Source organism: Equus quagga, chromosome 16, assembly GCF_021613505.1.
Source record: "Equus quagga isolate Etosha38 chromosome 16, UCLA_HA_Equagga_1.0, whole genome shotgun sequence".
NCBI lineage: Eukaryota > Metazoa > Chordata > Mammalia > Perissodactyla > Equidae > Equus > Equus quagga.
The window spans coordinates 37,305,616-37,332,835 of NC_060282.1; the positions used below are offsets into that span (position 1 = coordinate 37,305,616).

A 27,220-nucleotide genomic window follows, 5' to 3' on the forward strand; every position below is an offset into this window, starting at 1 on the left:
AATTATTTTTTTATCAAAGCTAAATGTGCTCATAGTTTTAAAGTAAAATAGTGCTAGAAAGAATTATAACATAACCATCTCCTGCTCTGCAGAGGCAATGGGTTTCAAATCTTTTAGCTTTTTCTTCATATATTTAAAAATCTGGAGAGTAATGATCTACATCTCTAACTTTCTCTTGCTCTTCAATGTGTTGACATTATCCACCGACTGACTGTTATGGGGGATGAGGATTTCAGCTTGCTTATATCACTTCCTCCATTCACCCCTTCTGCCCAATTTTATGTCCAAATTTTTAAAAATTAAATCCTTAGTCAATATTTTAATTATTATAATATGTAAATATTTCTTATTACTTAGCCAAATAATGTTTGAGATTACCTTTACTCTCTTGAACAACTTTTATTTTTCTTAGAGTTAAAATGACATCTTTTAAAAGAAAAAAATATGTTTAGTTGTCATTAAGTATGACTCTTTTCCGTACCTATCACAGTGCTGAGAACAGAATTTTCCCTATGGTCAAACCAATCAGATTCTTTTCCTGGAGATGATCTACCCAGAGTCTCTGTCTTTCTGTTGTTTAAGAGGAGAGAGACTTGAGTAAGTTTGCCTGCTAGTGGGAAGGAGTCAATGGAGAAGGAGAGTTTGAATATGGGAGTGGGTGGGATTGGCCTTGATAGTTACTAGCACCAAGTCCTTGAGGCCGGAGGATTAAACACAAGCTGGGACTGGGTGGAGGAAAGATCACTCTTAAACTGAATGTGAGACAAGGAGAAAGACTGGGTGAGGCTACAGGCGTGGTGCAAGGTTTGTGAGTATAAGTAGAGTGAGTCCCCTCTCCGTGTTTCCTCTGTGGCTTAGAAGAGGTGAGGTCAACTGGTGGGGATGAGGAAAGAGGCAGATGTGGTTGGAGTCTTGGGGAAAGTGGAGAAGGTTGAAATAGAGTGCGAGTCAGAACTGCATTGGTGGAGGCAACCAGTGGGACATGCTGGGGAGGAGGAGGGAGGTCAAGGGCCAGTTGCCAACCAGTGTGTCCCATTCTCACCAATGGCAAAGAGTTGGGTGGTCCTTGAACCTTTTACCTCCCTTGATGTGGAGCTTACCCACTGAGAGAAGGTTGTCTCAACTGAAACCAGTGTTGCTGTGTCAAACAGAACATTGCAGACTTTAACCTTAATATTCTTTCCTAAAACATAGGTAGGGTAAATATGCAGTAGAGGGCTAGAGAGAGATGTATATAAACAATCGATTTTTAAGTGCTCCATTTTAGATGCCTCTTAGTTCTTTTTATCCTCTCACTTGGATTATTTTGAGAAATATGGCATCAAGATTATTCAAATACCCATTTATACAGGGCCCTGTTCAAAATAAATTTACTGCATAATCGCTGCTCTGAAGGAGCTTATCATCTAAGCAACCATCTAACCCAGCTTTAAACAAATTAAGTATAAAAAAGCCAAGAACATTCAACAAATAAACAGAGTAGGCAGTGTGGAACTCTACTTCCATATTAGTCAGCCCTTTTTCAATTGCAAGGGACAAAATCATAAATGGGAAATTTATTCATTTAAATGACAAGTTGGGGAAGTTTGGCTGGCGCTCTCGTCCCACTCCCTACTTCAAGCTTTGCTTTTCTGTATATTGACTTCATTCTCAGAGCCTCTCTCCATGCTGTGGGAAAAATAGCCATTTGCTTCAAGATTAGCAGCCCCAGCTGGAGGAGAGTGCCCTCACTTTCCTTCCTCCTCCTTGCTAATGAAGTCAGAACTCCATTGGATGGGGGAGCCCATAGGGTGATTACTAGAGAGAAGGAGAAAGGAAAGTGAGGGGCAGTTGTCAACTGACTTGTCTCATCCCAACCATTGGCAAAGGGTTGGGTGTCTGTGACAGAATAAGAAATGTATGTTTTGTCTCTGAACCGGGTTCCTGATGCAGAGCTCCAAAAACCCATGTGATTTGCTGAGTGATGGGGTGATAGGCCTGTCTTACACAGAGCTTCTGAGACCCTTGGAATCTCTGGAGGGATGAGTGTCTTTTTGTTTGCTAATCAAATGACTAGTGGCTGGGGGCCCCTAGATGCTTCAAGATGGGAGCTGGTCAACAGCTTGATTAGAGAGTTGGAACTTCCAGCCCCACCCCCTGGCCTCTGGGGAGGGAAGAAGGGCTGGAGATTAAGTTAATTGATCACGCCTACATAGCAAGGCCTCCATAAAAATCCCTAAACTATGGTGTTCAGAGAGCTTTGGGGTTGGTGAACATGTAGGCGGTGCACCTGGGAGGGCTCTGTACACCTTTCCACATACCTTACCCTGTGCATCTCTTCCATTTGGGTATTCCTGATGACGAAAATAATCCATATCCAATCTATAAGTGAAAATTTGGGTGAGTTTATTCTGAGCTTAAATCTGAGGATTATAACCCGGGAGAGTCTTTCCACAAAGGAACAGAGCACTCCAAAGAGGTGGGGGGGAATACAGGGTCGTTATATACCCTCAAAGAGGATGTTTCACATATGATTGGAATGTCCCTTTTACAATAGTCGCGAGACTACTCTGTCGGCACAGCGATTGATGGAAATAGCAGGTAGGTCTTCTGTCTCGGTGAACACAGCAGGGTGGCAGTCTGTTGTCTCCAGCTGGGTGGTCACAGGTGAGCTGGGAGGTGAGTGTAGCAATCAGTTCCTAGCCTAAGGAAAAATGCTAATGTTGGGGGGAAGTTGCATCTTTATCTCAAGGGCCTTTGTTCTGGCCATAGGAAATGTCTAAGCAGATATGCAATGCGTGCTCAATAGCCAGTCAGGCCCTTTTGGAGGAAAAAAAAGAAGTCAGGCTGAATTAGGTTTATACCAAATGGCTTCCTCATATACTCCAATATATCCTATTGCTTGCCATTTTATTTGTCACTGAGTTGTATCCTTTATAATGGGTGATAGTAAATAGTTGTCCTGAGTTCTGTGAGCCCCGCTAGGAAAGTATGAAACTCAGGGAAGGGGTTGTGTGAATCTGGGTTTGTAGTGGGTGGGTCAGAAGCATGGGAGGGCGCAACTTGTGATTGACATCTGAAGTGGGAGGGGGGCAGTCTTGTGGGACCAAGGCCTTGACCTGTGGGGTCTGTGCTAACTCCAGGCAGTTAGTGTCAGAGGTGTTGATGTGAGTAGAGTAGAGAAAAACAGTGTTTTTCCTTTTAGTGTCTCGTGAGCAATGTAAGGACATTAGAGGGTTTTAAGCAAGAGAGGAACATTTTTAAGTTTACATTTTAAAAATGTCTCTGGCTGCTGTGTGGAGAGTGCTTTGTAGGAGGAGAAAGAATGGAAGTAAGAAGACCAGTATGGAGGCCGTTGCAGAAGTGTAGGGGAGGGATGTCAGTTGGGTTTAAGGTGCTGGCAGTGGAGATGAAGAGAGGTAGATGGATTCAAGAGATAGTTTAAGATGTAAAATATACAGGACTCAGAACCAGATTGGATATGAGCATTGCAAACATCTTCCTAAACCTTTGACTCTTTTATTTCTTATCTGTTGCCACTGACTCAAAATAAAGATATAGAAACTTCCTCCACATTCCTATTGCTAACAATAACAGAACAATAAAGCTGCCATTTGAGTGTTTGTAAGGAATGCTCTTCCATGTTCCACGTCTTAGCTCCTTGAGTCCTTGTCACAGCCTGATGATGAGGGCACTATTACTTTTATTTTAAAGCAGAAGGAATGAGGTATACAGAGGGGAAGTAACCTGTCTGGATTTACACGGGTCACATGCAGTAAGTGACAGAGCTAGGCTTGGAACCCAAGCAGTCTGCTCTGTGGATTGTGCTTTTCTTAACCACATGGTCTAGCCCATCCCTCCGTCCCTCCATACCTCGCGTGGGGTTACTGCAGCCACCTCTCTTGAGTCTTCCTCATCCTCCAGTCTCTCCTCTAGTCTATTTTCACCCCGCTGCCAGACAAATCTTTCTATAACTCCATTTCCATTCTTCCATTTCCCTGATCCAGAACCACCATGGTTTCTTTTTGCCTTTTTTTTTTAATAAAATTTTTATTGAGTTAATAATAGGTTACAATCTTGTGAAATTTCAGTTGTACATTATTGTCTGTTAGTCATGTTGTAGGTGCAACCCTTCACACTGTGCCCACCCCCACACCCCCTTTCCCCTGGTAGCCACTAATCTGTTCTCTTTGTCCACATATTTAAATTCCTCATATGAGTGGAGTCGTACAGAAATTGTCCTTCTCTATCTGGCTTATTTCACTTAACATAATTCCCTCAAGGTCCATTCATGTTGTTGCAAATAGGATGATTTTGTTCTTTTTTACAGCTGAGTAGTATTCCATTGTATATATACCACATCTTCTTTATCCAATCATATGTTGATGGGCACTTAGGTTGCTTCCACGTCTTGGCTATTGTAAATAATGCTGCAATGAACATTGGGGTGCATGGGACTTCTGGAATTGCTGACTTCAAGCTCTTTGGATAGATACCCAGTAGTGGGGTAGCTGGGTCATATGGTAGTTCTATTTTTAATTTTTTGAGGAATCTCCAGTCTGTTTTCCATAGAGGCTGCACCAGTTTGCATTCCCACCAGCAGTGTATGAGGGTTCTTTTTGCCTTTTTAATAAAATTCTCAAATGTCTGATTTCAGGGCCATCTATAATCTGATTCCCTCCACTAATCTAGTCTGCTCCCTCGTTCTGCTTTTGCAGAAGAATTTAATAAAGATATGCATTTGTATCATTTTAATTGTTTATATAGTTTAGATATCTTACTGGTCTGCAAGATAGCCTGAGTTTGGAGTTGCATTGGAGTAATATAAATTCATGCTAGGCTTTACTTTAGAATCTTATCAAAAAGCAGTGACATTCTTTCCATTCATTTTGTGAGTGGTTTTCCCCTCAGGTAGGAGATGTTTGTGATTATGGGCCAAAATCCTTTGAGAACCCAGGGCCTAGGCAAAGGCGTACCTTGAAAAGAACTATTCACAACAGTTGCCCTGGGGGAGCCCATTGTCTCTGAAACCTGTATCTCAGCTAAATGTGGGGTTCACCTCAATCAATTATCATAACTGCAGGGGAACTAGAAAAATCTTCTAAAACTCCCCTGGAAAGGTCAAGTGAAGAAAGTGTGGCCTGAGATTGTTTGGGGGAGCTCAGGGCCTGTTTTGTGGAGGAGGGAAACCTGTGGCCCTGACATTCTGGGGAAGGGCTTGGAGTAGTTCTCAAAGGATGCTGAGAAGTGGATTGTCCCAGCACTGGACGCCTGAAGGGAAAACCTGACAGGTGGTTCAATCTGTGCTCATTTTGAGGCCAGTACTGACTGGAGAAGCCACAGGACTGTTTGAAAAGTGACAAACACGGTGATCAATAAGTGGCAAATTCAAGTCAGGCAGACAGAAACCTATTGTATGTGGAGGGAGGCAGCATAACCTTATGCTGGTGTTATGCTGGTAACATGGCAGCCATATACCTTATCCAAACTTGGAAAATTTTGAGAGTGAAAGGAATGCTATATTCTGCTTGGGCTGCCATAAAAAAATATAGATTGAGTGGCTTAAAAAGCAGAAATTCTGGGGCCGGCCCGGTGGGGCATCAGTTAAGTTCGCACATTCCGCTTCTTGGCGGCCCAGGTTTCGCCGCCCCAGGGTTCACCGCCCCAGATCCTGGGTGTGGACATGGCACTGCTTGTCAAATGCCCTGCTGTGGTAGGCGTCCCATGTATAACGTAGAGGAAGATGGGCATGGATGTTAGCTCAGGGCCAGGCTTCCTCGGCAAAAAGAGGAGGAGTGGCAGTAGTTAGCTCAGGGCTAATCTTCCTCAAAAAAAAAAAAAAAAAAAAGCAGAAATTCCTAGATCTGTGAGAAATAAATTTCTTCTTCGTGCCCACGTGGAGAGAGAGAAGCTCTCTGGGGTCTCTTCTTATGAGGGCACTAATCCTATCATGAGGAACATGACCTTACTAACTCTAATCACCTCCCAAAGGCCCATCTCTAACACTATCACGTTGGAGGTTAGGGCTTCAACATATGAGTTTGAGGGGGACACAAACATTCAGTCCATAGCAAGGCTGGATGACAGGTTCATACTAGAACCTTCTTGGGCCGGCTGGGAGACATGTCCACCCTAGTTAGAGCCCAGGAGCCGTGTGGAACTGGCCTTGAATCCTGCCTCTGCCACCACCTAGAGGTGTATCCTTGTTATTTAGCTATTTAACCTTCGTGAACTTTTACTTCATCTGGAAAAGGGGGCTTACTAAGTGTCTATGCCTCAAGGAATTGTTATGAGAATTAAATGAAACAGGTGCACAGAGCACAATTATCAGTATCATGAACTTACAATATATTTGTATGTAATAAATATATAGATATTATGTTTGTTCATAAATGATGTGCTATATAAACGTGTTGCCTATATAACTGTGGCTATAAATACATTCGTGACTATATGTAGTTTTTTGGACCAACCCTTTGAATTTGGAAAACTGCAGATTTTCTCTCCTAAAGTGCTTAGGTTCAGAATCATAGACTTAGTAATTATAAGTATGTGGGGGTGGGGGGTTAAAATTTAATGTCAGTGCTTGCCCTTTGATAACAAAATTAGGAAAAATAAGCCTGTCACTAATGTGATTGGCCTTTTGAGGTAACCAGACAATGCGACTAAGTTGTTGGGTCCCCTGGTTCCCTACAAAGCTTGATGCCTAACCTGTTGTGTCTGAATGTCGGGGCTGAGTGGGGGTGGGGGTGCGTCAGGAGGACTACAGAAAGGGGAGGTATAGCCTGTTGAAGGGAATGAGGCTCAGTTGGTCAGCTTGCCTGGGCCCCAACTCCATGATTCCCAACAACCTTCTGAATGGTCGTTTAGATCTTCCCTCCCCTAACCTGATACCAGGAAGGAGGTGACCTGGGCTGTATTACTAATATTCTAGTTTATATAGTAGGTTCAGAACACAGGAAATGATGTGAGTGACTCTTTCCTCAGTTCTCCCAAGGATGATTCATAACTAGTGTCATTCTAAATGCCTAGGAGAGAAGTTAACTCATTGCGTGCAGTGGATCCACTGGGGCATTAGGGTTTAATCCTGTTGCAGAACCTGGGGTGAGAAAGGCTGTGCCCCAAATCAGCCTCCCAGAGATGAGGCAGCTCTGTGGCCTGACAGGATCCCGTTCAGGAGGTGCTGAAAATAGCCCCACCCCCTCCCCCGGAGCAGCTGCTCTGTGAGGCACGCCTGGGCCGTCACCGGCCAGGCCTCCTCTTGGGGTCCCTTTCTCTATGGTAACTGAGCACCAATCTCAGCCTTGCACCTTCCTAAACTCTGATGGCCTTCCAGTGTCTCTAGTGTGTTCTTGACATTCTAGAGCACCACTTCCCAGAACTTCATGGATCGCCAGATCTGTAGTTGCCTCTGGCGCACATGCCTCCCCTTGAGAAATGCATGAGCACGAGCAGACCTGTGCTGAGCTGGCGTCTTGGGCCCTCAGCTGGGTGCCCACTCACCAGAGAGCAACTGGCTTCTCCATAGAGGCCTCATAGTTGTCGTACTTCAGATGTTTGCTGTAGCAGAATCAGGAATTACTGCATATCATGGACTTTTAGGAATGCCCAGAAATATTCAAAATGGGAGAGTGAAATCTGAAACAATTAAGTGTCAAATGGATGATTTTATCAAAAGCTTTTTTCCTAAAGTGGGTACCTTGTTGTTTATTTGGAAATTATTCAAACTGTGTGTCATTACTTTGCCTTGGCCCCTCTCCACACCCCTCCCCGTCCCCCCATCCCCCCTACCCCCCAAATCTCATCCCCCAAATCACTTGGGTCTCTTGTGGGCACTGTATGCCCCCAGCACCCAGGGAGAGGAAGCTGCTGCCTGTACCTGCTGTGACGTGCCCCCTAAAGGGCCACGAAGCTTATCGAGCTTTGCTTTTGCCCACAGGACACATTTAGCATCACTACCAAGAAATCCTCTGTGGATGTGTTTCTGCCCGATGGAAGGAGTATCCAGGTTGAAATTCTAACCTCAGACACTGCCGAAAGAGTCTTAGAGGTAAACTGTCCAAACTCCAGCTCCAGACCTGAATTTAGCAATCATTCTGTTTGAAGGTAGGGACTAGGATACAGTTACCTTCCAGAAGCTTCCTGCCTATCATTTTACCCTGGATGGCTTATCTGTAGAAGTGATGGGATTTTCTGGGAGACTGATGGAGGAATCTGAGCTGCAACCAATCCTTGGGGCCTCTTTGGTTTTACTCCCCCTTGGGCGTCAACTTTCCAGGTCCTTCTTAAGGCAGCTGTCAGTTCCCTAGGACTCAGCCCGGGATGTGCCCTGGAAATATGCAGAATGCTTTGTTATGGGATGCCCCACAGTTGGGAGCAGGAAGAAGGGTGGGGCCCAGATGAGTCTGGAACAGCAGTACCCAGGGGAGCTAATGACAGGTTCTGGCAGAGAGGGATAGAGGATTTCTCAAAGGCTGAAAGAGTGGCCCCTCCTCCGCACAGGGAAGACCCCTGAAACCAAGGCCCTAGCAGGTCTAATTCTGGGTCCAGGGGCCAGACCTGAGCTTTAGTCAGTTCTCTGAGGACTTGAAGGATGAGACCCAGAAAGCACCCTCTCTTTCAGATGTGGCCATCAGCTCTGCCCCTCAGGCCTTTCCTCCCTCTGAGCTGGGCTGCAGAGGGGACACTGTCTTCTCACACCCACACATTGCTCCCGAAGGTCAGCTCCCGGGCCCCTTTCCTTTGGAGGGCTTTAGTTTTAATCCTCCAGAGAAACATACTAGGAAGAATAAAAAGTTATAAACAGGAGGAAGTCAGAAAGTTTCTAGGACCTTTTCAAGGACAGAAAATTCCTTCGCTGGGGTGGTGATATCTGACGCCTTCTAAGCTGGAAGCCAACGAAGTGCTCTCTGTGGGGCTCCCTGCTCTGGAGCCTGCCTTCACCTGAGGCCACGGGGAGGAGCTCCCTCCCTGCGTCCTGGCTCCTCTTCTCACCCTGGAGATTCCAGCCCTACGTGCCCTCCTGGCCTCAGAAGAGCAGCACCTGGATTAGGAAACGCCCCTTCTTTAGGTCTTGGCCTTGCCCAAGAATGATTATTTTTGACCTTTCTTCCTGGTGAACTCACTGCACACACCCCACCCTAACTTTTTCTTGGCTCCTGTACTGCTGACCTGGTTGAATGGTATCAGCAGCCACCTAGTTACTGAGGCCATTGAGAAGTTATCCTGGGCTCCTCCTCCCCCCCTCCTCCCAGTCCTACAGACACTGTATCCCAAGTCTCTCTCCTATCATCCCCTTCTCCCTATTTCCTCCTCTTCGTCCTCATCCGCCTAGTTCGAGCCTTCCTCATTTCCCAGCCAGATTTCTACAGCAGCCCCGAAACTAGTCTCCCTGCTTCCAATCTTCCTGTGCTGATTTCCAGAATGATCTTTCTCAAAAGCATCAAATGCCCTGATGCTTAATGCTTGAGGGGATTTATACGAAAACAAAACACAAAAACATGGCTCCCTCACTTGCCCTCCTGGGACCTACAGAATAGGAGACAGTTACGTAAATGAAGGAGGGGACGGACAGGAAAAGTGAGGGAGGGGCTACAACTTGGGTATCTCTGGGTCCAGGCAAGTAACTCAGGGCTGCACCTGCTGGCTGTTAGGTAATTTGGAGATGGTTAGGCCTGTGAAGAACTGGAGGGCACCTGCCTGCCTGACGACATCATTATTGACATATTTTTCACACACTGGCTCACTGGCCAAGCTAGACATTTCTGCAGCTGAAGTTGGCTGCTGGTGAAGTTTGGGGCTCCTCTCTGCTGGGTTTAGGACAAGTCCTGGATTCAAGTGACAGCATTGCCACGTCATAGCTGTGTGAGTTTGGGTAAGTTATTTAACCTTTCAAGACAATGTCTAAGTAGTTATATAAGTAACTCATGTTCCATCAACAGTGGTGGTTATGGTTATTTATCCTTATTGGTGTTGGTATTGATATCAGAGGGAGTGCTGAATTGAGTAGGGCGGTAAGTCTAGGGTTCTACAATACCATGTGTTTTGTCCAGGTCCCCTTGTAACTAACAGGATAAATTTAATGAGGTACATTTGTATCGTAGAAAAATGTACTTTCCCTCTTTGCCTCATTGGCTTGTGAGGAATTCAAACCCACAACACTGATATTGTTAACATCAGCTAAGTGTACCTGGAGGTTCTACCCTCCAAGTGGTAGAGTTTCCATAAGAGGTAAAGTGAGCACTTGGCCAGACAGAGACGTGAATTCCCTTCCAGGGGCTTGGAAATTCTCTAGCTTGCATAAAAATGTAATTTAAATTTTGTAATCAAAAATGATTGTATCTTCTCAAGCAACTCACCACCGCTCTCACTTTGCTTCTCTTGTCCACCTTACCCCCATCCTGCTGGGCTCTTTCAAGACAAGCAACAAGCTAAAATCTCTTCTTTGTTTTTTATAGATTTGTGCTAATGTAGTTTTATTGGTGGTGTTTGTGTTTGAAGCATCGTTAACATTTGCTAAGAATGAAATAGTATTGTGTCTTTCTCTCAAAAGAAGGTGTTTGTATTTGTGTCTTTGTAAATACAAAGGCTTCTCCTCCCTTGTCTGCCTCCTCTCTCTGCCTTGGCATGTAAGCTTGCTGTTTTCACAGAATGAGTCAGAGAAGAGAGAGATTGCATTTGAGTGGACACAGGTGATGTTTACTCTAGGAAAAGATGTCTCTACAATCTGTTCCCTACCAGCACACACTCACCCACACCCACAGCCCTGTGTTTTGGTTTGGGGTTTTTTACAAGGGCATGGAGAGGAGAGTGAGGTAGAAAGAATGGGAATGGGGATAAGCATCGAATAAAAGTTGTGAAAAGTTCCCAGGCTCTTCTTTATTTTTAAAGCCATGCTGAGAATGCTCAACCATACCATCCACCTAATGAGACTGTTTCACGAGGTAATTTATAGCTCTCTGACAAGAAAAGTACTCCTTTGAGCCTGGTATTTGTACAACTGCTACCTTGAGACTTGAAGAGGTTATTAAAGTGCTGTAAAGGTGAATCCTCACGTGTGAACAGAGGTGATCTAGCGAATTCAGACCAGGCGTGCAAAGACATCACTCAGGAGCGCAGTCATAAAGAGGGGTTGGGCTGGGTGGTAGAGAGGGAGAGGGTCTGTGGTAGGTGGAAGTTCCTGCTAAGGAAAGGTGAATGGATACAAATGTTATGAGGTTACAAGCTCATGACCCATTGGTAATAACAAAACCATTGGTGTTGAAATGAAAGCCATTTGGTGCAGAGCGCACAGAAGAACATGAAGTGAGGGCAGCCAGTGCTTGGGATCTGAAGTTTCCCTGAGCAAAAGCCAAATAACTTAGTCTTGATCGTCATAGGAGACATTAGAGAAGGCCTGGGAGGTGGAAGGCGGACAGTAGCTCGTACACCTTTATGTGCCAGCCAAGCAGTGGGGAGTGTCCCTTTTCCCAATATCTCGTAATCCAGCCCAGAGGAAAGTAAATGAATATGTGGGCCCGGGGGCAGATTTACAGAAGGACGGATGTCCATGGAGAATGACTGCTGCCCTCCAGTGGACAATAAAGACCAAAATGATCGGGGAGGCACGTCCGCATCCAAGATGGGACAACCAGCCTCAGCTGAGGCCAGTTTATATCCACCGTGTTGGGACTGATTTTTTTCACTCTAATTTTTTTTAATTTCTAAATTTTCTAAAATGGGTATGTACCATTTTTAGATTTGGAAAACATTTAATGTCCACTAGCCCATTAAAGCACTTTTTACTGATGTTTATGGGCAATTTCAAATTCTGTATGTCACAGTAAACATGGTAGACACTCCTAACTCCCACTCCTCCTTTTTGTCTTTGATCAAAGATGGTGTCACACGAAATTGGACTGTGTCGGGAGCTCCTGGGCTACTTCGGCCTATTTCTCATTCAGTTTTGCAAGGAAGGCAAGTTCTCTGGTAAGAAGGAGAGAAAGAATCTAGGGCAGCCAGGAGATGGGGAGGGCAGGTATGGGCAGGTGCTCAGCCCAGGAAATGCAGGAGTCACAGCTAGGGGGCTGGTCACCCCCCAGGGGAACTCCCTAGTGTGCGGTCCCTACTACTGTCCTCAGCAACTGGATCAAAAGTTTGGGGAATGTAGGTTGCGTCTGTGTTCAGGGTGAGCTGGGGGCGAGCAGCTCCAGAGAGGTGGCATGGTCAGGAGCAAGGCAGCAGGTCTTTCCAGTAACTGTGCTTCCTCTTGTGCGTGCACTAGTCCCAATCCTGATGTCCATCTCCCCTTTACCTTGTGCCCTGGCTGCTGACCACCAGCCATGCCCAACCCCCTGTGAATGGAGTGCTAGACTCCAGGCATCAGTACATCCCATTACAGCATCATGTCTCCTTGTTAAGGAATGTTTGCTATAAAATGTGGATGATATAAATAAGTTCTTAGATTCTTAAAAAGAAAAAGATATAATGAGATAGTGAAAGATGAAAGGTGAAAGTACACTTCACATAGCTTTTTTTCTCTACAGTGCATTTCTAGGTATTACAAGTTTTTTAGTTGTGAAATGGTATCAATTATCTCAAAGTAGTTTACATATGTTCTTAAGAAGCTGTGGGGAGGTGGTTTTGAGTTGGAAGTTAAGGGGTTTGTGTGTTGACTTGGCCATTAGGAACTGTGGTATGCTGGTGAAGGTACTGGACCTCTCTGAACCTCAGTTTCTTCATCTGTATCACTCTGTAAAATATCCTCTACTCAAGTTGCTGGTGTTCTATGAGGATCAAATGCTATTTATTTTTTGAATGAACTTCAGAAAGTTAAAAATTACATACAAATGCAAGTGAATATTATTATTTTGATGTTATTCTTTCCAATAGTAATGCTTTATTTTCATTTTAAAGTCTCTGTACAAACCGCTATTTGTGCTGTTTCAAACAGTAAGACTCACTTTCCTCTTTCTCTAGTTGTGAAAAAATTGGCAGACTTTGAACTCCCTTATGTTAGTCTTCGAAGTTCTGAAGAGGCAAACTGTAAGGTTGGACTTAGGAAGTGGTGAGTTGCATTTATTGTGACAGTAGATATTTGAAGATATCTTACTGTTGCTGATCAGACCTTGACAGTCTCTCCATGTCTGACACACAGTCCGACAGCTAGAGAGAGATCAGGAGCTTCAGGGAGGTTAAGAGGAAAGCAATGAAGAAGAGATGGGGGGAGAATGAACCAGAATATTTGTCCTAAAGAAGAGGATGTTGAAGATGACTTTCACTGGTCTCAAGTAAATACTCATGGGACGTTATCATGAGGATGGTGACCATGAAAGTAAAGCTTGAAAAACAAGGTTTTGTCGGGGTTGGTGATGGAGATTGAAGCAGGTAGTGGTGAGGAATTACTGGCCATGGGTTTGCTTTGGAATGGATTTCTAATCTAGTTTTTGAAGAAATTTGTTGATGATTACAAGCCAGTCTGATTCTTCTGTTGAACTGTGGTATTCCCTAAAGGCAAAGAGTGGACTCAGCCAATTTGCAGAGAATTTGAATTCTCAGTATTTGGCTTCATTCCTAAGGACTCCAACAATAAATGCTTGTTTACCAGCGCCCGCCATATTCCTAGATTGATAGGATACAAGGTCTCTGCAGAACATACTAGCATTTTCCCCCAGAAACAAGGGGCCCTTTGGGGAGCAAACAAACAGGAAATAACAAGAAGCAGGACATGCCCCCCGCCCCACCCCACCCATCCTATAGCCTGTAGTTCCCAGTGTTTATGACCATGGCTGTGTTGGATTGCTTCTTTGGTTCACTGCCTCCCAGCCCAGTTATTCTGTAATCTGAGCACAGGAGCTTAAAAGAAAAGGCATTTTGAAATCTAGGAATAGTCGTTATCTTGACCTGGTGATGCCTGGTTGGAGCTCCAGTCTGTAGCTTTGAATTTTGCGAGGATATTCCCAGCAAGCCTAGAAGTTCATGTACTGCTATTCAAAAGTATTCTGAGAAATGGTCAAAACCTGTGGCCTGGAACCCTGAGAAGGGAAGAGGACGCAGTTCTTTCTGAGAGTTTAGAGAGTAGCTGTTCTGGAAGCTGCTTAGTCTAACAAGTTGGCTAGGTGTGGTTGTTCTTCAGATCAGCGTATGTAAATCTAAGTCCCACCTCTCTCAGAGTTTAGCTAAAAACCTTACCTGAGTTATTCAAGCTCCCTAAGCCTCAGTTTCTTTATCTGTAAAGTAGGAATAATAATAATAGAGTCTCTCTCATAAAATTAGTGAGAGTTGAATAAAGTAATCCCATATGCTCAATAAATTTTGGTCATGTTTATTCTTGTTATATCAATTATAATAGTAACAACAGAAAAATTCTCTGGGGCTTAGACTGTTTTGCACATGAGCTCTCCAGAAAACTTGAGATCAAAGGGGAGATGAGGATTCTGTCCCTCATTTTGAAGCTTGACTTGGAAATTGGGCTTTGCCTATGTCTTCATTAAATAGATAAATTCTAGATCATAGGTGCAAGATAAAATGTCTACCCCATTACAAGCCAGCATCTCAGAGCCAGGCAGGTTGCCTTCACTCATGGGAACTGGGGAGAAAGGAAGTCCCACTTTGATTGCTAGAGCTGAAGATCAGGTCACCAGAAGAGGGGAGCCTGGAATAGGATCCCACAGGTGCCTAGTCCTCTTTCCAGAGTGAGGTCTTACTGGGTGGGAGCGGGGAGGCTAACTTGACTGTCAAGAGCTGTGGGCCTTCCATTAGGTGAGGCCTTACAGTGAGTCCTAGTCGGAGTTTTAGGAATTTTCTGTCTGTGAATTCCCTGGTACATCTCTCTGATGATGATAAGGTTCCTTCCAGACCAGAGGGTGCCTGCCCTGGGGGCTGTCTAACTCTGATGTAACAGTTGCTATTCTCTGCAATACAGGGGCCCCTGGGGTCATGGATAAAATAGCTAAATGGAATGTAAATAGGAATGCATCAGTTGCCTCCCCCCCTGAAGTTGAACTTCAAGCTACAGTTTTATCCTTTTCCTAGTCTAAGCTAGTTCCATCAGTCTGTTAACCTTACACTTCTGAATGTAGTGATTCTGTGTACCTCTGCCTTCAGATGGGTAAGAGACAACCATAGGGCTCCCTTTCCTGACTGTTTCTGTCAATTCTTAGCTTATATAGTACTGTCCTTATATAGTAACTGTAATTTCCGTTCTTCCTAGTGATTCTGGATCTGTTAGACAGATATGGAGCCCTGCTATTTGCAAGTCGCTTTGCCAAGGCCCAGAGGGGCAACTCTGAATGGGACCCAGCCCCTGGGCTCAGGGGTCTTCACACCTGGTATCAAGGTCCACTCGATCAGAGCAGTGGGGAGGATAAACTCAGGTGCTAGGAAGCAGAGAGGATGGGCTGCTAACACAGCCTTGGGGAGGAGGGGACATGAGGATGAGGCTTGCAGGAGAGGTGGATAAGTCAGGGAAGGAGATGGTCTTCCAGGCAGAGGGGGAGGAGATAAAACATGGTTGGAATGTAGAGTATGGAGGAAGGAAGAGAGGTAAGAGATGGAACTGGAAATGAAAGCAGCGGTGTCCCATGAAGGGCCTGGGAAGTAAGCAGGGAAAGTGATCTAACTCCTGGACTACAAGAGTCTGAAAGGTTACTCGGGAAAAACCACTCTGGTTAGAACATTGGAATGTGGGATGGAGGGAACACGACTGAGACAGAAATCCTGGTGAGGAGGTTACTGGAGCAGCTCAGGCAAGAGGTGGGGGTGACTTGGGTATGGGGCAGATGAAAGTGCTAAGTATTGTGGGGTGGGGGAAGGGCATGCAGGGCTTGGTGACCAAGAGTGGGGCTGAGAGTGAACAGGGCTGCAGACCATTCCCCTAAAGCTTTATTTGTTTACATCTTGACTCTCAGAGCCCACCAGGCAAGAGCTTACGGTATAAAGAAAACAGGAAACAGAAGAGCTGGAGGGACAAATGGAAGGCTAGGCAAGTAGAGGAGTGTGACTTTGTTAGGAAAGGGGCCTTGATTCATAGCGTAGAGGGCCCCACTTCAGGGAGCACATGCTCACAGGTGTGCCATTAGCTGTGTCATGTGAATTAACTTAATGCTCCTGAATTACGCAGGTACTTGGATCCGTCCCTCGATTCCATGCTGATGGACTGCAGAGCAGCTGTAGATTTGATCTATATGCAGGTGAGGGTGACCAAGAACCATCGGAACACCGTATATTATAGGCCATTCGGGTTTGAAACTTTCAAAAAATTGGTCGTAGTTAAGAATTCTACCTCCTTATCTAGAAGAGGCACATTGATAGGGACAGAAATTAGAATAGAGGTTACTAGGGGCAGGAGGGCAGAGGAATTCTGTATAATGAGTACAGAATTTTTGCTAGGGGTGACGAAAAAGTCTTAGGCATAGATAGTGGTGATGGTTACACAACATTGTAAATGTTTTTACTGCTGCTGGATTGTACACTTAGGAATGGTTAAAATGATAAGTGTTATATATATTCTACCACAGTAAAAGAAATTTTAAAAGTAGAGGAGTTTAGAGGAAAAAAAAGCATTCTACCTCCATTTTAACAATCTCTCTCTATATTTGCAGCTGACACTCCATCATCTAGCTTTACATGAGCCATCTAGTTTACATGAGCCTAGAAAGGATCTCTCTGATAACTTAAAGTCACACTTAGTCCCTAAATCTCATTTTAGCATAATTTTCTTTTCCTTGAGCCAACAAGCAGCCTACCCGCCCCCAGGGCCACCGTCACTGGCAAGTGGCCTGTGCAGCTGCACTGGGGCCAGTGCTCAGAAGGGCCTAAGCCTTATTTAACGCTCTGCCATTGCATCTTGAAATTTTTAATAATTTTTGAACAAGGGACCCCACGTTTTCATTTTGCATTGACCCTACAAATCATGTAGTTGGTCCTGTCTAGCCCTAGCCCCCACCCCCCATAAAAGTAAATTTAGAGTTTGGCCTCTTTTCCTTTCCCTATTCAGTGGTGAAGATTCTGGTAAGCAGTGGAGTGGTCTGCAGATGCCGCCTCCATGATACACCTCTAGTTACCCCCACCTCAGTTCTGCCTGCTTCACCAGCTCCCTGCCAGGGCTTACCCTCACAAGCCAGCCTTGTCGGAGGCCTGATCCTTTCCCAGGCCTGGCTTGACAGTTCTGGGAGGCAGAAAACTTCTTTGAAGGAATTTGCTGAGAATATCCCACAGTCTGTTCTCAAGCAACTGCAGAGTGGCAGGTCCGATCCTTGCCCTGTTCAAACCCTTCCAAGGCTGTCCATCTCGCTCAGACTAAACCCCAAATCCTGGTGCACTTGCTTTATTTTCTCCTTAACATTTCCACTGCTTGACATTTTGTGTGTGTGTGCGTGCGCACGTGCGCATGTGTGTTTGTATATGGGTGTATATGTATTTTGAAAAATTTGTTTGCTTTCTCTCTCCATACTAGAATGATTTCTCCGTGGAAGCAGGTGTGTGTTTGTTCGCTGCTGTATCCCCAGAAACTAGAATTCTTCCTGACACAATGTTGCATTAAGTCCCGCGGTGGGCTTGACATTGTACTAATTGTTTTAAATGCATTGTTTAATTTAAACTTCATAATAACTCTGTAAGGCAGTTGGTACCATGCACACTTTTAAGAAGAAACAGAAAGTTTGCTGATAAAGGATCGAGTAGGCTTGGAGGTAGAGGATGTAGAAAGGGATTTAACAAAACTTTTTACAGGTGGCTTTTAATGGAGTGTGATTCTAAGCTGCTACCCTCTGTAACTTTTCATAAACTGAGGGGAGGAATTGAAGAGAGGGGAGAAGTGTTGGGTCAGTCATTGCTTTTACTGGGCTTTTCAAGGGGCCAAGGAAACGTTAATAGAACCTACTGTAGTACTGCAGGTGTAGCGAAAAGAAAAAGGATGGATTTTGATGGTTTGGCTTACTTATTTTTGTTTTTGTCTTAAGCAATTTCATTGCTTTAATTGTATTGTTTTAAGCAAGTCTTCGTTTTTGGAATGGTTTGCTATGCAGCACAGCAAACTGATACATAGCTGTTCCTATTGTTTTCTCTTTAGTTGAATTATGTGTGTTGTTAATATATTATGTGTGTTGAGTCTAATTATTATTAAAACGACTTGAGAAAGTGTACACTATGATTCTGCATGGAGTGGGAGTTAGTAACATGGAAAGGCAAAGACAGAGTAGCAGGGTTCCCTTTTATATTAGAAAAGCAAATGTTCGTCTTTGAAGAACTGACCACAGTTCCATATTTTCTTGCAAAGCAATAACCAGGTGTTTTATGTGCCTGGAGAGAGGAAACTGCTCTATTTTATACCAAGATATATGCAAAAGGTGCAGCTGGAGGCAGGAGAGATCGCCAAATGCCTCAGAAGAAATGAAAGCAATAACCAGCCGGGAGACACTGGCATGAGTGGTTCATGCACTGTATGGGACTGTCATGAGGCACTGTGTCATAATTGAATTAGCAATGTTTTTTCTTAGTGTCACACAAAATCATGGTATCTTAGAATCAATGATATCTTTACTTTGTCAAAATAGAGCATCATTTATGCATGTATCTCCCCCATATACCACCAGCCCCAGGAAGGGACCTTGGCTTTTTCAGCACAAGGCCGAGAACCTGGATGCATGACTGAGCAGACACAATGGGCTCCAGCAGCCAGATTGTCAGATGAGGAGTCACAACCTTAATGCCGTTTCCACCCTAGGGGACTCTTAAAGAGACCAAGACCATCTAATGTATCATGTCCACAAAGCTTTTCTAAATTCCAAGGAGGCAAATCAAAATGTCACTTCTTAAATGTTTAGTGTTCACTACCTTTATGGCTAGAATATAGTTTTGAGTTCATTTCGTATCATACTTTGATCCATGTATAATCGTGTTCAGTGTACTTACCCCTGTGTTATATGAGTTGGAACATAATATACCATTTTACACATTTGCTAAGGCTCACTGCAATCGTCTCCTTGCTGTTATGATACGTTATTAGTTGTGTCTGGTTTATTTGATATCATATCCTTGATTGAGAATGCGTCCCTAATCCTAATATTGCTCCTGTGGGATATAGAGTCTTATGGCATGGTTTCCAGGTTATAGTGTGTTAAGAGGTAGGAACTGCCAGCATCATAATATGATTTCTATCTGTCTTCATTAAGGAGTTATAAACCAGAGAAAAATGGATGGTATTTCCTCTGCTTATAGCCGGAAAAAAGATGGCTTCATGGAAAGCACACTGAATTGCAGTTTCAGAAATGCATTCTGTCCCTTGCTGTGCCACTGGCTCACTCTCTGTGTAACTCGGGCCAGCCATTTCATCCTGGAACTACAACTACATGTCCCCCTGTTAAGCAATGAGGTTGGACAGTCTGTAAGTTTTCTCCCAGCTTTATAAACTGTTATTCAAGTCTTAGCTTTTTGCCTGGCAAAGTCTTCAAAAAATTGTACTTGATGTCATAATAATCTGTGCCACTATCATCATCAGCATCATCATTATTCCCTGAATCCAAGCAGAGGTGCCGAGAAGTCAAATGGGGGCTCAAGGTCAGCAGGAGGGTCAGGACCACAATTGCTGCTTCCTTTGGGAAGCCTTCCTTGGCTCCTCCAAAAGAAAATGCCTCCCTCCCTCTCTGCTCCCATGGTATTTTTTTATACCCTCTGTTATGACACTTCTCACTCAGCATTGTAAATACTCATCTCCCTTACTATATTCAGAACAGCCAAAGGTAGACTGTGTCCTGGTGCTTAGGATATATGAGTGAGTGAGAAGCAGTCATCCTTTTATAAAGTTATTGCAAAAAGTTCTTATGGGTTCTTCTGATCAATAACAGTGCCATCATAATTAACTATTAGGGGAGACCCTTTTGATTTTTCTAAAGCACATGTGCCCAATGATATCCCAGGAGCCAAGTAGACTCCCACAGTGTGTTTCCTTTCTTCTTTAAAATTTGAGTGACATTAACAAAATGGAGGATCTCATGTTAAAATATAAATTTCTGGATTTTCTCAAAAATAATGAAGCTCTGTCACTTCTGGGCCTGCATTTCATCTGGGCCATGACTGGCCTGTATGGTTACTTTGTGAAAATTAGAAAAAGGTACCCTTCCTCCAGGTGGCTGTAGCCCCACGTCAGGGCCCGTCGCTTGGTGAGGGGAGCCTGGGCTGACCATTAGCCTCCTAATACCCCCATTCCCCAGTGCCCTTATGCAGGGAGCCCAGCCTTCTCACACAGGCCTGGCCTTGCTCAGCTGTGTCTCAGCTGGCTGGAGCTGAGTGGTCAATGCCTTGTTTAAAGAGTTCTCTCCATTTCTCATCGCTGTATCCTCTGCAGAGGGTGCCGGAGTATGTGTGATTGAAGCTCATGAAAACCATGGCTTATATGATTTCACTCCATTTTAAAAATTAGACTCTGCATAAGTCTCCATCAGCCAGTCTTCAGGGAACCATATAACTGAGTAGAGACGTTTGTCTAAACATGACTCTCTCATGGTCTGAAGCGACATATTGTATATAATGTATTTGAGTGGTGACTTGTGAACCCACAATCAGGGTCAAATCTTTTAAAAAGTAGTGAAACAAAAAGAGTTATGTTACCTCTGCTGCAGGACATTTAAATCTCTGTGTTTGAGAGCCCTGGATGTCCTAGTGATGAATGATGTGTTAGTTAGTAGTTACTGCCAGGATTGCTGTTTATCTTCTTTATTTGGCTATGCTTTCTCTTTGATATTGTTGCCCTGTGCTAACAGTCCTTACAGGACTCTAACATCACGTAGAATTCAGGAAGGAGAAAGGTATTTAATTCCTCGTGTCCATGTTGATTCCATTCTGGTATCTAGACAGACACTATCTGGTATAGTATCTAGATTCAATTTTGAGAACAGTTGGTGACCAGGAGAAAGTCTGGGGTGGGTAGCTGCCTACATGCTAAGAATTCAGTGGCTGGGGCGAGGGTAGGAGGGTTTGGTGTAGTGGTCAGATCCAGTTTTTAATCCAACTCTTGATACTTACTTGCTGGGTTGTCTTGAAAGTCATAACTTCTCTGAGCTTCAATTTACCCATCCGTAAAATGGGGGTAATGTTCCTATCCCACAGAATAGTTTGGAAAAAGTCAGAGAAAACCTATCTAAAACAGGTTCTCAACAACTATTAGTTATTTTTCTTCTCTCTAAACCCATCTCCTTTTCACCCCATCTAAACAGCAATGTCAAAAATTTATTCTCCTCTTGGAGATAAGGCATAACCTGCTAATATCACTGAGGGATGTAACACATAGACTTACATTCCGACTAGGGGGTAAATAAGCGCCTGGTAATTGGTAGAATTACTGAGTGTTTGCTGTATGTAAGACGTTGGACAAGATGCACTGAGGTGAAGGGCACAGGGCCAACGTTTGAGGGGTTAACAGTCTGACTAGGGACCAATGGGAAACTCGTTTAAAGCATGATAAATCGAAGTAGCACAGGCTAAGTGTATGCAGCTAATGAGATGGACAGCTAATGCCAGAGCCTCCCCTGGGGCCAGGCCAGACAAAGGGGAAGGAAGGCAGGGTGCCAGGAGGAGAAGGGAAGACACAGAAGAAGGAGCTTAGAGCTTGGGCCATCCAGGGGGCAGTTGTCCTCAGGTGATTTCTGCCTCTGAGCCCAGTGTTTTTCTGCTTAAACCTGCAGTGTGGAGTAGGAAACGAACTGAGAAACCCATTATGAATTTGGAGTTTGGGACCACTCGCTGGTAGCAGTTACCCAAACCTGAGCAGACAAGGCCCAACAATGTATTCACTCTTAATTTTTTTAAAAAATTGCAATATTTGTTTTCATCTTATAAAAAATTTGCAAATAGAGAAGAGCTCAAAAACAAAAGTAAATGTTACCCCAAATCTCAAATCAGTCATACATATAAATGCTTAACTTTTTTGGTGTGTTTATTTCTTATATTTTTCATTTCTATGCAATCCACTTCCTTGATTCATAAGTATGCATGCAAAATTTTTCTGTGTTTTGTTTTATATGTTTTTTTTATTTCACAAAAGTTGGGTCTACTACTATGCCCTTATTTTGTAACTTGAAATTTTTTTTATGTATCAAAACATCACAAAATTTTCCCATGTTAAATATTCTATATAATTTTTAATGATAGCATAACCTATTATTTGGTTGTACCCAAACTCAATCACCTAATTAGGGGCATTTCATAATAGCACCTATTTCATAGGGTAGCTGTTAGGATTGACTTTTGTTTTAGAGCAATTAGAACATTGCCTGACACATAGTAAGCACTATACCTGTGTTTTGCCACTATTAAGAGTTTAAATTTTTCAATATTACACACAATAGTAGTAATAGCCTTATCAATGCATTTCCCCACGTCTATGTTTATCATTCCTTTGGGTTGTTTTAGATCTGTATTGCCAAACCACCTGCATAAAGTTGTACCAATTTAAACCCCATCAGTTCAATATGGAACTTTCCATTCCCCTAAACCCTTGCCAACTCTGAATATTATATATTTTTTAGTCTTTGCCAAGTTGAGTGGCAAAATTTTTTTTTAACTACTAGTGAGGTTCAACATATATTTTTCATTTGGAATTCCTTTCTGTCAGTTGCCAATACATACCCTTCATCCATTTTCCTATGAGTGATGTTTACAGTTTTCCTATTGCTTTACATAAATATTAATTCTTTGTTTCATATGATGCACTCATTTTCCCTGCTTTGCCATTTGCTTCTTAGTTTTCTCTTGGTGGTTTTATGTACAGAAGTTTTATGTTTTCATGTAATTGTATATTCCTTTATGTGACATTTTGTCTTTGTAAAAAGATATTCCCTACTTCAAGATCAGATAAAAATATTCGTCTATATTTTCTTCTGGTTCTTTTATGGCATTTTACTTTTAAATCTTTTTAAAATTTTACTTTTAAATATTTGATTGAGTGGGATGGGGAAAGAGCACCTTGATTTTCTTTCCTAAGTGCTGCCAGTTGTCCCCAAACCATTAAACAATGTCTTTCTACACCCACTAATTTAAAAATTAACCTTCATAACGTGCTAAATTCTTATATATGTCTATGTAGGTCTGTTTTTATAGCCTTTCATACAGAAGTGTTCTTTTGTCAGATTAATTCATTTCTGCTAAGTTTGTCAATTTTACAGTGTATGTTGTTTTAAGGCAATACAGGACATTGAAAAGGGATGGACCAAACCCACACCTGCGCAGAGGCAGAAATTAGAGGCTCTCCAGAAAGAAGACAACCAGACACAGGTGAGTCAAATGTTGCACCAAGAGGAATCCCTTGGGAGGGAGTTAAACATAGTGGAATTGAGCTGTTTCTATAATTTATAAACCCACCAAGCACTAAAAATGGGGCTCTTTTTAAAAATGAGAATACCTTCATTGATTTTTCTGGTTATAAAATTAATAACGACTTATTGTTTAAAGATTTAAAAAAATACAGATAACGTAACGTGAGTTCTTTGCCAAGTCAATTAGTATAGACCCTCAGTATTATTTTTAATGACCACAGAGTATTCTATTTTATGATTGTCATTTAGCTAACCAATTTTCTATTATTGGAGGTCAGATTGTTCCAGCTTTTGCTGCTATAAATCACTTTGGCAGCCAGCACCATGAGGCCCAGGACTGTGTCTAATTTATATAAACCCTGTGTGTTCCCAACACCTGGTACGGTTCCTGGTTGCAGGTCCCTGAACACTGCAGCCAATATCTTCTGTCTTTGAGTATGTGTTCTATTGTTCTTTAGGATTTGGTATTTCTAAATTGCCCATTTTTAAAGCTTCTATAAAGGTGGTACCAACTCACACACACCCTGTCCCTAAGCAGTGTATGTGAGTTTGACAAGCAAGACATACTTAAACAGAAGAAATGGCCTCTGCTTCATTGTGTTGTCTTTTTTTGTTCTTTAAACTTTGCCAGTGTTCACCACTAACTCATTGATTTTGAGGAAATAGCTAACAAAATTTAGAGGACTTGTTTATACTTAGGTTGATATAGAAAGTAATTCTTCAAAGTCTGTGATCTTTTGAGAATTTTATTGATGAGCTACAACAAAAGAAAAGAAAAAACAAAGAAAAAGGAAAAAGCATGTACTGCTATGATTTAGTATTTTTCCTCCTTGGTTATTCTGCCATAGCTTTTTTTTTTGGTGAGGAAGATTTGTTGCCAATCTTACTCTTTTTGCTTGAGGATGATTGTCGCTGAGCTAACATCTGTGCCAGTCTTCCTCCACTCTGTATGTGAGATGCTGCCACAGCATGGCTTGATGAGCGGTGTGTAGGTCCTTGCCCGGGATCTGAACCCACAAGCCCCAGACCACTGAAGCAGAGCGTATAAACCTAACTGCTATGCCCTCAGGCCAGCCCCACTGCCACAGCTTTGTCACATAAATTTTGGAGCTCAGTTTCTCTGTATATTTGTAAATTTTGATAATTATATCTTCTATTTTGATAGATAGAATATTGCTGGTACTTTAGATACAATTACAAATTCCAACTATATTTCTGCTCTATAAACTTCTTAATTTAATAACTTAGTAAGAATATTGTTATTACCATGTGCTATGCTCTACCAACATTTGAATTTGTATTTTTTCCAAAAAACAAATTTTATTTTCTATGATGAATATTTTACCTGATTTTATCATACTATTTGTCATAGTAGTCTTGAGTGTATGAATTAGATGAAAAAATTTGAACCATTATTCAATTTAACTGATTTTCTCTTGAAGCATCTAAGAATTCTGATGTAAAACGAGCATTATTTCAGTGTTTGTGAAGTTCTTCTCCTGCTACTGGAACCAGCATATTAACAACTGTTGCTTTACTTTACGTTCATGTCCAAGAAAACTTGGAATTGGAGATGAGTGAAATTAATTTAAAGGAGCAGTCATTTGATCTCAATCAGAGATAGGCTAACTATAACCCATGGGCCACTCTTTTTACAAATAAAGTTTTATTGGTACACCACCATGCTTATTCATTTATGTATTGTCTAAGGCAGCTTTTGTGCTTGAGCGGTAGAAGTGAGTAATTCTAATAGAGATCATATGTCTGCAAAATCGAAAATATTTGCTATATGGCTTTTACAGAAAAGTTTGCCAACCACTGATCTAAATGAAAGTATATAAACATGCCTTCTTCAGTTAAACATGTTAAATTATTGTTTATAGTCTTCTTAAAAGAACTAATTTTCAGATAGACAATCCTTGCAGATTTCTGTCTCCTGGTTTTCATGTAGTCAGTAACGTCACTACACCCCCTTGTTGAATGACAAATGCCATCAAGCATTTTGCGCGTCACATTTGTCACCAACTTTCTTGAGAAATGGAGCTTAACTTTTAATTAAACAAATATTTTCATCTCTTTTAGAGCATTGCAGCCCAAACTTATTACACGTTTCTTAAAGTTTTACTAAATAATAAAATAAACAATTAAAGATTTATACCATATACTTATTTATTATAATAAGAAACTTTTGTAGCAAGATCATGAAACTACTCTGTATACTCTGTGGTAAGATTACTCAGCCCCTGCCCCCACCCCCACACAGGTAGCATCTGCTCACAGCCTGTCATTTCTGATGTTTCCCACGGACCCGACAGAAGGCATTAAAGCATCTCCTAAGTTGAACGTATGGGCCGCAGTACAATGAACTGGTACAACATGTGGCTGGGAGGGACAGTAACCTGGAACACCTCTGCCACCATGTACCAACAATCCGCTGTCGCTCACCCCGTATGTCTCAGCACTTTTTACTTTATCAGAGAGCGCTTCATGTGGTGCCTGAAAGGAAGGTCTGAGTCACCTTGCTGCAGGAAAGAAAGAGCCTGGTTGTCACTGGGTGGTCTTCTTTCAGATTTAACCATGTGTTAAAGTGAGAACTCCCTTTCCTGCGCACACATCTCACACACCATCAGGCAGGACCACGGTGAAACAACTGTCCTCTATTCTTTTTTAAAGATTGGTACCTGAGCTAACAACTGTGGCCAATCTTCTTTTTTTTTTTCTTTCTGCTTTTTCTCCCCAAATGCCCACCCCCCACCCCCCCCCGTATATAGTTGTATATTTTAGTTGTGGATCCTTCTAGTTGTGGTCACCTGGGACGCCGCCTCACCATGGCCTGATGAGTGGTGCCATGTCTGCGCCCAGGATCTGAACCAGCGAAACCCTGGGACACCGTAGTGGAGCACGCAAACTTAACCACTTGGCCACGGGGCCGGCCCCTGTCCTCTGTTCTTAAGTCACGTCAGAAGCAGAGGGAAAAGCTAAACCTTAAACATCACATAAAAGTGTGCCTTGGCACTTTGAGGCTGTCTTGGGGCTCTGCTTAAAAAGCAGACTCACTCTTACTCTCATTTCACTGCCATTTCCAAAATCTCTTTCTCTGACAATTAATACCACCATCATATAAAGCAGTCTATAAAAATGAACTACTTTCCTCTTATGGAGATCTCAGCTTAATTTTTTAAGAGACAGCATTCTAAGTGTATACATTTTATTTTGCTGTTATCTGTTGTGATAGAATCAGATCTACTCATTCATTTGATTCACTCTGCTCTTTTCTTCATTCATCATTCACGCATCAAATATTTTCATTCCCATTATGTACCAAGCCCTGTAGCAGGAGCAAGGACACAATGGTGAATGGGGCGGAAATGGTCCCTGCCCTGGCAGGACACACCGTGAACGTCCCCAGGCCTTATTGTCAGAGAACACAAGGGCCGTTGTCTTCATTCATAGTGACCACTTTCACTGTAACTCAATTCCCTGTGTTCTAGAATGGCAGTGACTTCTGCCATGAGATTGTCATCTGCTGTAAGTGGTCTTTGCCTCCTCCTTTGGAGCAGTTTTTGGAGCTGTCCCGGGACGTACAGCACTATGGATATGTGCAGCTGGATCCTTGTACCTGTGACTACCTAGAACCGGGCTGTGGGGCCATTGTTTCCGTTGGCAATAATGAGATCAGCTGCTGCATAACCCTGCCTGATAACCAGACCCAGGATGTCATTTTCCAGATGAACAGAGTGAAGTCCTGGCAGATCACTTTCCTTGTGAGTATCTTGGCACTGCCTTACCCATGATTTAAAGTCTCCATCCATGATTTAAAAATCCCGTTGTTCTTGGGTGACAAAGCTGGCAGTAGAGAGACAAATCTGCCATTTGAATCAGTACCTTGAGAGGACTAGCATGTGATCCACAGTAAGTATCATCTAGTGGTAAAACCTATTTGTTATCTGATA

The 27,220-nt window shown here is 42.9% G+C and overlaps 1 protein-coding gene across 2 annotated transcripts in view; it reads left to right on the forward strand.

Moving 5' to 3' along the window:
- SNX31 (sorting nexin 31) overlaps positions 1-27,220 on the forward strand; it is a 66,653-nt gene that overhangs the window by 18,999 nt on the left and 20,434 nt on the right. Inside the window, exons 1-8 of one of the 2 annotated variants that reach the window (XM_046642297.1) lie at positions 9,755-9,853; positions 11,856-11,946; positions 12,937-13,024; positions 16,079-16,148; positions 17,414-17,435; positions 19,131-19,342; positions 23,134-23,226; positions 26,759-27,031. In XM_046642297.1, the coding sequence (XP_046498253.1) occupies positions 11,856-11,946; positions 12,937-13,024; positions 16,079-16,148; positions 17,414-17,435; positions 19,131-19,342; positions 23,134-23,226; positions 26,759-27,031 (849 nt within the window). In that variant the 5' untranslated portion in view covers positions 9,755-9,853. Of the gene's footprint in view, positions 1-7,918; positions 8,030-9,754; positions 9,854-11,855; positions 11,947-12,936; positions 13,025-16,078; positions 16,149-17,413; positions 17,436-19,130; positions 19,343-23,133; positions 23,227-26,758; positions 27,032-27,220 lie in introns of those variants that run through there. The other variant, XM_046642298.1, reaches the window with a different exon arrangement.